Source organism: Oreochromis aureus, linkage group 14, assembly GCF_013358895.1.
Source record: "Oreochromis aureus strain Israel breed Guangdong linkage group 14, ZZ_aureus, whole genome shotgun sequence".
Classification (NCBI taxonomy): Eukaryota; Metazoa; Chordata; class Actinopteri; order Cichliformes; family Cichlidae; genus Oreochromis; species Oreochromis aureus.
This window is the reverse complement of record NC_052955.1, coordinates 27,368,273-27,380,391: the sequence shown is the minus strand read 5'-3', so window position 1 is coordinate 27,380,391 and position 12,119 is coordinate 27,368,273. Positions and strand designations below refer to the sequence as shown.

Below are 12,119 nucleotides of genomic sequence, written 5' to 3'. Positions count from 1 at the left end.
CTTTCTTTCTTTTTTTTCTCCCACGCAGTTTTTTCTGCCATATTTTCATCTTATGAAGACAAATAGTTTAGAGACAATGAAGTAGAACCCTACCGAACCAGATCCTTACAGCCAGGCTCACCATTTGACACACACAAGCACTCTCACTTACACACAAACACATAAAAATGTCACCTGTTTGACATGAGCAGTTTCACCCATCGCATTCACTGATCTGTTGCTCATTTAGGGAAGTCATCTGCCCAGTGAGAGCTAAGTGTGCAACTTTTATAGGGGCATGAATGGTTCCTGACCCTGTCTGAAACACGCAAGGAAATGCTTTCACAAAACCTTCTGTTGTAAAGTAAATAAATAAATAAATGGGGGAAAAAAACCAAAAAAGCAACTCTGGACAGACTCGGTATAACTGAAAAGGGAATGGGGAGGTGGGTTTTAAGGTTGGGACGCAGGGGGTTGTGAAAACGTTAAAATTAAGTAATGTTTTGATGTTGTCACTCTCATGCTTTTTTTTTTTAAACCTTTATGGTATTCGTTAGTGTAACATATCTTGATTTTTATGCATGTTCTTCTAATAATCTATTATTGAGAAATATCTGTCTAAAATGCCATTTTTGTCTGTGATAAAAACTTTTAAGCTGGCAGTTTTAAAACTGAATGAAGAACCTGCATCTCTTTTTTCCCACTTGTTCCACTTTGCTGATCATTTGAATGTAGTTACAAGTCACATTGAGAATATTGATATTTCACATGGACAGCCTGCTAGCAAGTTGTTGTAGCACTTCTAACACGATTGTCTGTATAAACCAAGTGCAACCAAATAAGAAACAAGAAGAAGAGCTGCGTATTAAATATAGCTAATGCTTCCTTTGATGTTGTGCAGAGACAAAGTAAACATGTTTGTTTTCTTGCTAGAACTGATTTCATTCCATTCACTGATTCTGATTGGCTTGTCAGGGCAAAAATGAGCTGTCCCATTTTATGGCACTGAAAGAGATTATGTTGAAGACAGACAAAAAAACAAGACTGAAGGCTGAAACCTGTTTATGCTTGCTGAAAAACCTGGTAGAAAATGTAATTCAGAGGCGTTAGTTTCTTTTGTACTGGAATGTGAATTGTTTAGTTTTAGACCTACAAACAACATGGCCTTTCAGTCCCACTGTGCTCCAGACTGAAAAATCTGCTACAAAGCTACAACTGTTGAATTGGTTGTGACATTCATGGTATCCATGATGCTCTTCTGACATGTTTTTCCTCTGGTGAATCAGCATGTCAAACTTTGTATTTATTGTGAAAGCATGTCCGAGATGGATAGCCATACAAATCCAGACAATGAATCCTAATGACTTTAAGCCTTTCTTAGATTCTGTCTTAGATTTTTTACATTCTTAGCCATAGAATTTAGCAACTAATGACATGCCTATCATTTCAGTAAACATGGAGGAAACACTACTAAGTAAAAGCCAGCATCTCAAAATAATATTAATTCTGTAGCTGAATTATTGTACATTAAACATGAGGAAAAATTACTTTATGTTGGATTCTCTAAAAAAGCCACAATAACATGTTAATTTAAACATATGTGTGACAAACTTTAATCAGTAAAGATAAACATTTGATGCATAACATTGTTTTTTTTTCCAACATAAAAATGAGAATTAATTTAAAAACATGAGTGAGGGGACCTTTTCCCTCAACAGGGACCTTTAAATATGAAGCATACAAACTGTGGAGAACACTAGACAGCCATTTCGTTTTAAATAAATAATAAATGTCATTAAAGCACATCTGTCGACACTTGTGCTTCCCCTTCAGGTATCATGGCAATCATAATTGCACCATTACCATCATCATCTTGATCACTATTGTCATTATTCTTAACATGTCTCATTCAAGACAAAAAGCCCATTCCACTACCAAAAGATAAAGGACACTTTTCTTTAAGTGTGGAATTTAATTAGGCATGAAACTAAGTATTAATATTATGTTGAATAAAATCTGTGCATTATACAGTACTGTGACACAGCATTGCTATATAAACATGTTGGGAGACACTGAACAATTTCTAGACAATGTTTTTTTTTTAACTCTTCCTTGTGTGTCTGTTTGCTTAGAATGGACCTACTGATCAGTTGTGCACAAAGATCACTTTAAACCTAAGGTGGACACAAGAGTTCACTGTGTTAAGCTGAGAGAAACTAGAAGGTTAATTATGAGTCAGTGCAAACTGGAACAAAAATGTTTCTCTCTTTCACTGGATAGAGCACTGAGACGAAAAAAAAAGAATTTATTTCTGCAGATAGTGGATTAAGCACCAAAGGATGGCCACACGCATGCAAATTTATAAATCACATCAAATGGCACAACCGCACACCCACGCACTTACACACTCATATAAACATTCCTTACAAATCAAATCAAAAACAAGGCAAACACAGAGGGGGAACCATTTTTGAACTAGCCAAACCATCCATGCAGAAAAGGATTTAAATATCACTGGAAATTGGGCCAGTGTGATTGCATCACTTCCGGTTCAGCAGAGCAAGTCAAATGCCTCTGGTGGCCAAGTAAATCAGTGCAGCAAAGTGTACACAAAAGCCTGCAAATTATCCAACTTGCATGATCACCAGCAAAGTCAAAATGCAAGTTAAGATCACATGGTAGTGTGTTCAAAGAAACAAAAGAGAAAAAAAAAAACCTCAGTTGCCCTCAACACCTGAATATCATTTTATTTATTTATTTAGCAGAGCTTACGTAGCCATCGGTTAATAAAATAAGGACACCACAAAAGACGACCAATAAATGAATAAATAATCCCCGTTCAAACAGACACAGTCAAGGCAGTGAAAAGTCTGCTCTAAGCTTATTCAGTTTATTCTGGGCACTGCCATAGAGACGCGGGGACTGAAGAATCTAACTCTAGCTTCATTGTGGATTGCGATCACCACCAGATTAAGGACACATACGTGAGTTATCCGCATACTTCACACACTTGTGTTGGCTGAGTTAATGAATGTTTGTGGGAGAGACATGTTACATACTCGGCACAAGAGGATGAATATAGGAAAAGATGGCAGTCATGCATGGTAGTAATTGCAAAGCTAAAAACAGGGATGTGTTTTTTTAGTTAGTTTACAAGTAAATGTTGCCATGACAACACGCATTGCCTGATTGACATTTAGAAAGGACATACTGGGATTACGCTCCTCTTTGTGTGTGTGTGTGTGTGTGTGTGTGTGTGTGTGTGTGTGTAGGTGTAGGTGTATGTGTTTGCATTTCAAAGCATCTGATTCTTTCAAATTTCAAGAAATCCAGAGCATTTCCATTTCTTAAAAAGCATACTTTTTTTGTAAATGTGATGCTTTTTGCATACAGCTGATGACAGCAAACTTGAGAGTTCCTGAGAAGAAGAGATTACCATCACAGAACAATACAGCGGATGATGACAAATTGAGAGTGATCACTAAAAGTGGATAGGGGAAGATGAGAAAGGAGAGTAGAACACAAGAGAGGGATGATGAGAGATGGAGAGCACTGACATGGTGAGGGATCAGGTCAGGAAGAATAAAGGATGGTGGATGATAGTCATGGAAATACAAAGTAGAAGGGATAGATGGTAGGAAACAGAGAGGGGGGTGTCCTCTTGGTAGAATAGTTCTGATTGAGGTCAGTTTTCCTACCAGATGAGATACCACTTTAATCACCCTCTGTCTGTCTCATCACCATTGAGGGGATGGCCTCATCAGGGAAAGAAGAAAGACACTGCTTAGAGACAGAAAGAGAGAGAGACAGATAGACAGAACGAGACATATCAAGAGAAAGAGAAATTACAAAGGGAGAAAAACATACAAAACATGAATGAGATATGGAGAATAAGAGACTCGGGGCTGATTTCCAGAGAGAGAGAGAAGTAAGAGAAAGAAAACATATACTGCATGAGTTACAATGCTGGAGTCATTTCCAAATGTTGAACTTACATTTAGTAGCTATTCACTAAAACTCTCAATATGAGGTTCAAAGAGATGTCGATGCAAGTGAAGGAGGCCATTATTAAGCTGAAAAACCAAACAGGAGTGGTCCCATCAGCAGTCTGGTGCCCAGCACAGATCCAGGAAAAAGAAGGAACAAAAACACTCTTTGGACAGATAAAAACTAGATGAACTTGCTCTAGAAGGATGGGAAAATAAACACTGGAGAATGACAGGAACATGAGTTGTTCTTTTCATTTTCATACCACATGATCTGAGGCATGATGGAGTATATTTTACAACATTGGCATGTACTGCTATCATTGGTTTACCTATGATGTGTTTGCTGATAGAAGCAGTGGGATGAATTTTGAAGTGTACAGGGCTGTACTCTCTGCTCAGATTTAGCCAAATGCTGTAAATCTGATTGAAAAGCACATCTCAGTTCACATGGACACTGATCTAAAGCATATTGCCTGAATTATACCAGAGTCAAACCTCTCTTTATTGCTTTCATTTAGATAGCTGGTCTGCTGTGTTGGCACATGGCATTGAAGAAAACAATGGAATGAATTAATCACGTCCCTAAATTTAATTTAGCACTTTCAGATAGATATCTACAGTAAGGACTTTTCCCTAGTGCTGTGTAGACCATTATGGTAATATAACAAGTTCCAAGAAATGGTCAAGCTAAAGAGAATTTTCAGGAAATATTGGTAAATGTTCAGTTTCTATGCCATATGTCAAGACAAGATTGAGGGTGCCTTAACCGTTTTTTTTCTTCTCTCTTTTCCCCTGTCTCGCCAAGTGTTGAGGATTGATTAGAAATGTGAATGGGCTGGTGGTGTGTTGAGGGCTTCTTTTTTTGATTATTATCCCCACAGTCACCCAGCTAGCTTGGCTTCCAGGCTGCTTGGGGAGACCTGCTTGGGGACAGCTTATGGGGTCTAAGCTGGTCCCACAAACCTATAAACAGGCTACATTTATTACAGGTAACATTAGCACTAAATGATGCTAAGGATTAATTAAGCCTGTGATATACTAAGCAGGGAGTGTGCGGGAGACCCATGAGCTATGTCTATGTTTTAATAGTTTAGATAGAACTTAAATCAAGCTAGCAGACCTGAAAAGTCTGATGAATGAAAGCTATACCTACAATTTGCAAGTGATTAAACAGAATCAGTGCTTTGATAAGGCATGCATAGTTTATAATATAGAACTGATTGCTATGTAAGAGACTAAGTTATCAAGCTAGAGAGATCAGCTAGCAGAACACGACTCTTTGTTACAACAGACAGAACAGGAAGAGGAAGTGATACAGTAGCACACGAGAGCCAGCACCAAGTGGGAGAACCACCAAGTCGGAGAGCCAGGCAGAATAATCAGCCTGTACGGAGACAAAGATAAAAATAAAGAAACAGGCAAACAGAGAGAGATCAGAGAAAAAGATGAGTGGATAGGATTCTGGTTTCAGCATGAGGTTTCCCATCTGTCTGTAGCCAGAGTGACACCTGCTCAGCTTTGATTCAAAACTGCACACTGAGCTTTAACAGGAGGCACACATCATGAACAAAAAGAGCAGTGTGCACATATGTTTGTTCTCACATATGGCAACAAAAAAACTGAAAATCAGAGTTCACAAGGCCCTCAAAGATACAAAATTCTGAGAAAGCATAAAATATATGGAAACTATAAGAGAACAACACATTTTCTTGGTGAGGAAATAATGTTATGGAAAGTAGAAACTTTAGAAACTATTGGGTAACTAGTAGTCTATGAATTATTTCCTTCCTTACTTCCAACGATGTAATGATTCCACCCAGCCTGTGGAAAGGGCTCTGAAGAAGGACAAAACATGTTTACAATCACAGGAGTCTTTCTTACACGATCACCCTGAAGGCAGAGAAATATATCACATTTGTTGAATAAATGAGGACTGATGGAAAACCTCTTTGCAATTCTCTTCATTTACAGCTTGTTTGGAATCAGCTTTCCTTTGGTATTAAGGGGGTGATTATCCTAAAGTCTTGGGTGAGGAAAAAAAAACTGTCAGGAAAAGAGATCAGCATGCCTACTTATACACAAAAGACATGCATCCCTTAGTTTAGACATCATAAAGAAGTACTTGTCAAACAGAGGACTGTTCTACTTACAACTTGTTACGCACATTTGCTTGGTCTGATCGTCTCATAGTTTCAATTGCTCTTCAGTAAGATTTATGCAATAAAAAATGGATTGTAATAACCTGCACCATGCAGCTTCATTTTGTTATGATTGTGGCAGTACAATCATGTGAAAAAGACAGTTTTAAATGGACTCTGCACCCTTAAGAACACCCTTACTGCTTACACAGGAATTAAGAGTCCAACAGCTAAAAGGTGACTGAAATGACTAAAAGAGTAATTTTTTTGATACTAAGCACACCAAAAGATCTATAACACGATGGCTGATAAAGAAAAGAAGTTGATGCAATGACACAGGTCCAGACCGCAACCCAATCCAATTTCTCTGGCAAGACCTTAAGAGAGCTACGCCTGTAAGGCGAGAGACTGATTTCTGAAAACACTTACCTACCTACACACAGTCCTTGGGAAGTTTATTGGATATTGCTACAATATCCTACCTAGAGCTGGGCGATAGAACGATAACGATATGTATTGCGAAATAACTTTTTCTCGATAGAAAAATTAAACTATTGCGATAGGCCTCAACGCTCTTGTCCTCTTAAAAAAAAAAAAAAAGAACAGCCAATCCAAATTAAGTAGCGCAGAGCCGAACCAATCACAGCCGCAGCGTCACGTCACGTGACTTGTTACGTACAGCACAAGCGCCAAGGCGCACATGTGTATTTGTTTTTGCAGCCGTGCAGCCCGGGTAATGAAGGAAAGGAGTTTGCCGACTAGAGAAAAATCAACCGAGAGCGTGAGCGAAGGTTACCGAAGAAAAAACAGGTGATGGTTCCAATGCTGGAGAGCTTGTCGAACAGAAGGGCCACAGAAGTTCCGTAGTGTGAAGGTATTTCGGCTATTTCAAGTCTGACAAAAGACAGAGTAGCGCGCACTGTAAATTGTGCCGAAAGCGAGTCTGGATATACAATAAAGCGGTGCATGCTCAATCTCTGACTGAAAGCGCTAATTCGTCATTCGGCTTTTGTCAGACTAAAGTAACTGTTAAAACTGTTTGAAAAGCTAAGCTATACAACAAGGAGAGATTAAGAATTTCCTTTTAGTTCTCAGTTTATTTGATATTGACAAAAGTTAGTCAGTTTTGTCTGTTCTTCTGTAAAACGACCTAAGATTTATTTTTAGAATTAATATTTTCTTTCTAAGTGGAATTGACAATTTAGTAGTCTGTTTTGTTTGTTCTATTTTGAAACTTAAACGCGTTAGCGGCTGCCTTTTGTGTAGTTTGCAATATTTGCCTTTATTTATCTGAAACTGAAGTCTCATGTTCCTTAAGTACATCTGCCCTGTTGAACTTATTATGGGAAATAAATATTTTAATTAGAACAAGCTGCTAATTATTTCACATTTTACTTGTGAGCAACGGCACATTTAAATCTTACAAATATAGTTATTTGGCTTATATCGTGATATATATCATTATCGCCTGAAATGAAAAAAACATATCGTGATATGAAAAAATCTTATATCGCCCAGCTCTAATTTAAAGTATTTATTATTGTATATTTAACTTTCTTATTATATCAACTGATTAACCAAAAAAAGTTAAAGGGATAAAAACAGTGTGTGTGTACTGATGATCAAATCTGAGATAAAATATAATACTTTTTTATTAAGTCAGTGTTAACTGTATTTTTTTCTGTTAGTATCATTCAATAGCACAAAGCGCGGGTAGGAAGGAAGTGATCATCAATTTCTATCACTTTGTCAAAGGCTGAGCGTAGGGTGTCATCCCGAGACTGTCCCAGTGGAAAATCTTCTGTGGGGCAAATCATCGGAACCGGCAGGGCCTTCTCGTAAGGCCCTAGTGAGTCTCCTCCCACTCGGAGTCAGTGTCGGACAACCCCGCATCACCGCTGAGCGCCACGCAGACACTACACACTGCTAAATATGGTGATCGGAACCCCACATACTGCCCCAAAAGTTTATTAAATCCCACCCAACTGCTGCAACCTCTGCTAGAACCAGGAAATCTGTCAAGACTGGTTGGGGGTTAGGGCAACAGATGCAAGTCTTCAGAGCAGTGGCAGTGTGACTTTCTTTGTATATACCTGAACCTGATTTACCTTTTAATTTTCTTACTTGTCAAAATGCATCGTGGGTAAAATACAATCCTTGAAATAGTAATAACACAGTATCCTCAGCAAAGATGAATTAAACAAGTTTTATTTTAATGAAAGTTTACTTCAAGTCTTCAGATTTTTACTGTTTTTATTTGATTACTTTAAAGAATATGATTACCTTAAAATAATCAACTAAAGACAGTTTTGATGGAGCTCCTGACCCAGCCCAAGCTCTCTATGAAGACGAGGAAAAACTCCCCTGGGGGGGCCAGATTGACGGGAAGAAACCTCGGGAAAGCCCATTCAAAGAGAGATCCCCTTTCCTGGGATGGCTGGGGGGGTTACAGGAATTCCAAAACACCAAAGTTTAAAATAGGGCAATTAAAAAAATTATTTCCTGTCAAACAGAAAACAAGAAAGTTACTTCATATATCACACATACATGATAACGTCTGAATTGCGTGTGTTTGTGTGTGATGGGTTTATCTCAGCCAAGCGTGATGCTGGAGGTCCTCCAACGTCGGCCGCATCTCTGGGACTCTGGTTAAACACGCGTCCAAGAAATCCCGGCAGCCTGGAAAGAAAGGAAAGAGAAAAAACATGAAGATGATAGTTCCAGTGGTCCAAGCCATCAGTCAATCTTGAAGTGTGACGTTTTCTTACGTTTAGACAGACGGCTTTTGAATTTCAGGCGCTTTTTGAGGAAGCCCGTGGTGTTAAAGTCCCCCACATGAAGCGCTTCGTACAGAACCACTCCCATTTGCCATACCGTGGTGGGTCCACACCTGTAGCAACCTTGCCTGTACCACTCGGGAGGGGAGTAAATGTCTGTACCTAATAAACAGAGACAATTGCAATTTCTTCTAAAACAAAAGGTGAAAATTGTTACATCTGTGAAGAGCAAGAGCAGAATATGTTACCATAAAAGACGCGGTACAGCGACCGCTCCTTAACAAAGCAGCTCAGTCCAAAGTCGATGATACGAACACGCGGTACATCTGAGCCGGTCTCAATTAGAATGTTCTCACTCTTGATGTCCCGGTGAAAGATGTGTTTATCCTCCAGGTGCTTCGCAGCATCAACCAGCTGCTTCAGAATGACCTGGAAACGATGAAAAAGACAATAATCAATCAATGGGTTAATGTTTCTCTAATACTCTGTGCTTTGATTGAATGATGTACAGTCTAAAGGCTCTTCTAAGGCAAGTCAACTTGCCTTGGCCTTGTCCTCTGGTAAAATCCTCCATTTTCTTCTATGTATTTATCCAGGTCCACAGCGGGGACAGGTCTCTCCATCACCAGGATCAGCTCTCTGCCAAAGTCAAACCACTCCAGCAGAGACACTGGGGCTGATGTTCCCACTGATCCATCTGCTTCAGCTGCAAGCTTCAGCATGATGGCAACTTCCACTGACAGATGCTTCCCGTTTTCATCCTGAAATATTTCGACAAAGTGGATGATGAGGAACAGGCGTTCCACAGGTGAACGCTGCATGCAATCCACTAATGTAAAAACAATTCAAGTGTTGCACATTTACCGTCACTTTGCAGTACACTTTCCCTTTGGGATGTGTTTGATGGCCACCTAAAAGACACAGGACATTGATCAGCATTTCCTCAGTATGACATAATTAAAGGTGTAAAACAGCACACGTCTCAGCTTACGATATTATCCCTTATCTGCGTTACCGCCTGTCTTACTACCACCATCTGAACACTTACTGGAAAATGATCTTTTATGCGGTAGCCAGCAAACACTGCTCCGCAGCCTCCTTCTCCAAGCCGGTGCTCCTCCACGTATCTCGCTTGAAGTCACCTAAACAGACAAACAAATTGGGTTTTACTACAGCTGTCACACAAATTACTCTCTGCTGTACCCTAAATGTTCATTTTGCTCTTCACCCAAATATAAAAGCCAAGCTGCTTGCTACTTACGTTTCTGTTCGGCCACTGACTTTTTGGCAACATTTTTGGTTTTGTCCTGGTCCACGTTCTTCTTCTTAGGTGGGTCCCTCCTGTCTCCCGCAGCTTTCCTTTTGCCAGCATTTTGGTTTTACTGCAGCTCTCTGAAATGTCTATGCTGCAGTCTGCAGATGTGGAAAACACCAAAAGCACATCAGCTTATTAGATAATAGACACAAATATCACCCAAACACTAATATCTTAAACCCAGCAACCAGCTGTACACTTAATCTACCCTCACTCAACTAATTAGCCTACCTTTACCAGTGTCCAACCAGGAAGATGCTTGCCCCTTGTCACCGCTCATGTGGTCAAGAAGTTTACACTTTTTGCTGTATTGGTTGTCCCCGCTTCATCTTGTTGGACCTTGCGCTTGACTCCTTTGACCACATGAGCATCTGAGCTGGTGGAAGGACCAGCCTGCTCACTGACCCTCCTTCTTTTTATGGGGGTCTTTTTTTCAGGACTGGCCTTTCTTTTTGTCATTCTGGTCTTACAATCTATAAACAACAACAACACATTAGTGAAAAAAGAGCGTTCGACATCAGGACTGGAAGCATTTTGATGCCATTGAATTTTAAATTAGTATTGCTTAAAATATAATAACAAGTTTATGCTTTTGATAAAAAACAGACCAACACGAGTCCATACTAGGTCTACTAAGTCTTAGATACTGATGACACTTGTTGCTCTGTTTTCACTGCTCAGTCCAAGAATAAACTTGTCACATTATTTTACCAAAAGACAAAGTGCCCCAGTAACCTTTCTTTGATTAGACATGTTGCATTTACGCTAGTTTCAATCAAACATAGGATTTAAATCCTCTAAAAATGAATCATTTTATACACAGAGTGTCAACATTTTTAGAAATGTAGATTCTGTTATTTGGGGATTTGAGCTAGATTTTCCGTTTTTTACTTACTTTGATCTCCTGGATCTTTCTTATCTGCCTCAGTCGTAACTTTTCTTGTTTCCTTTTTCATCTTAATTTTTTGAGAACTTTTAAAATAGAAAATGTCACCTTAATGTGCAAATAGTACTTCAAATGTCTGGATGCTTGACTTTTCTAACTAAGTTGTATAAGCCAGTTCTGTGAGTGAGCTTTAAAAGCAAACTTCGGAGACTATGGCAACACAACATTAGAACCTTGCCTTTCAGTGACATCACTGACTGCCAGTAAAAGTGTTCCAATTAGTTTAAAGAAAAACACTCTGGCAGACAAAGCCATAATATTTCATATATTTCAGTAATTTCACATTATTCACATTGTCATATGATTTAAAGTATTTACAGGGAGTGCAGAATTATTAGGCAAGTTGTAGAGCTGAACAATAACGATATGTATTGCGAAATAACTTTTTCTCGATAGAAAAATTAAACTATTGCGATAGGCCTCATCTCTCTTGTCCTCTTAAAAAAAAAAAAGAACAGCCAATCCAAATTAAGTAGCGCAGGGCCGAACCAATCACAGCCGCAGCGTCACGTCACGTGACTTGTTACGTACAGCACAAGCGCCAAGGCGCACATGTGTATTTGTTTTGCAGCCGTGCTTGAAGGTTACCAAGAAAAAAACAGATGATGGTTCCAATGCTGGAGAGCTTGTCGAACGGAAGGGCCACAGAAGTTCCGTAGTGTGAAGGTATTTCGGCTATTTCAAGTCTGACAAAAAACAGTAGCGCGCGCACTGTAAATTGTGCCGAAAGCGAGTCTGGAAATACAATAAAGCGGTGCATGCTCAATCTCTGACTGAAAGCGCTAATTCGTCATTCGGCTTTTGTCAGACTAAAGTAACTGTTAAAACTGTTTGAAAAGCTAAGCTATACAACAAGGAGAGATTAAGAATTTCCTTTTAGTTCTCAGTTTATTTGATATTGACAAAAGTTAGTCAATTTTGTCTGTTCTTCTGTAAAACGACCTAAGATTTATTTTTAGAATTAATATTTTCTTT

At 39.1% G+C, this 12,119-nt stretch overlaps 1 protein-coding gene and 1 long non-coding RNA gene across 2 annotated transcripts; both read right to left on the bottom strand.

Annotated features, from left to right (window-relative positions):
- Window positions 1-8,368: 8,368 nt before the first annotated feature.
- Window positions 8,369-10,255, bottom strand: LOC120443533 (serine/threonine-protein kinase pim-2-like). Its single transcript, XM_039622388.1, has 5 exons — window positions 10,165-10,255; window positions 9,932-10,014; window positions 9,132-9,312; window positions 8,875-9,045; window positions 8,369-8,785 (listed from the first exon to the last, which is right to left on the bottom strand). Exons 1-5 carry the CDS (start codon window positions 10,253-10,255, stop codon window positions 8,694-8,696), a joined length of 618 nt encoding a protein of 205 aa, XP_039478322.1. The 3' UTR covers window positions 8,369-8,693.
- Window positions 10,256-10,260: 5 nt separating this feature from the next.
- LOC120443605 lies at window positions 10,261-11,318 on the bottom strand. Its single transcript, XR_005615522.1, has 3 exons — window positions 11,094-11,318; window positions 10,430-10,671; window positions 10,261-10,296 (listed from the first exon to the last, which is right to left on the bottom strand). It is a non-coding gene; the product is annotated as an uncharacterized LOC120443605 (long non-coding RNA).
- Window positions 11,319-12,119: the final 801 nt, after the last annotated feature.

What these genes read in the sequence shown, in the direction of transcription:
- LOC120443533 (XM_039622388.1), bottom strand. Translation starts at nt 10,255, where the DNA reads ATGCTGGCAAAAGGAAAGCTGCGGGAGACAGGAGGGACCCACCTAAGA. An exon ending in GCTGTACCGCGTCTTTTATG is followed by an intron (nt 9,046 to 9,131) that starts GTAACATATTCT and finishes TCTGTTTATTAG; the next exon opens with GTACAGACATTTACTCCCCT. An exon ending in CAAAAGCCGTCTGTCTAAAC is followed by an intron (nt 8,786 to 8,874) that starts GTAAGAAAACGT and finishes CTTTCTTTCCAG; the next exon opens with GCTGCCGGGATTTCTTGGAC.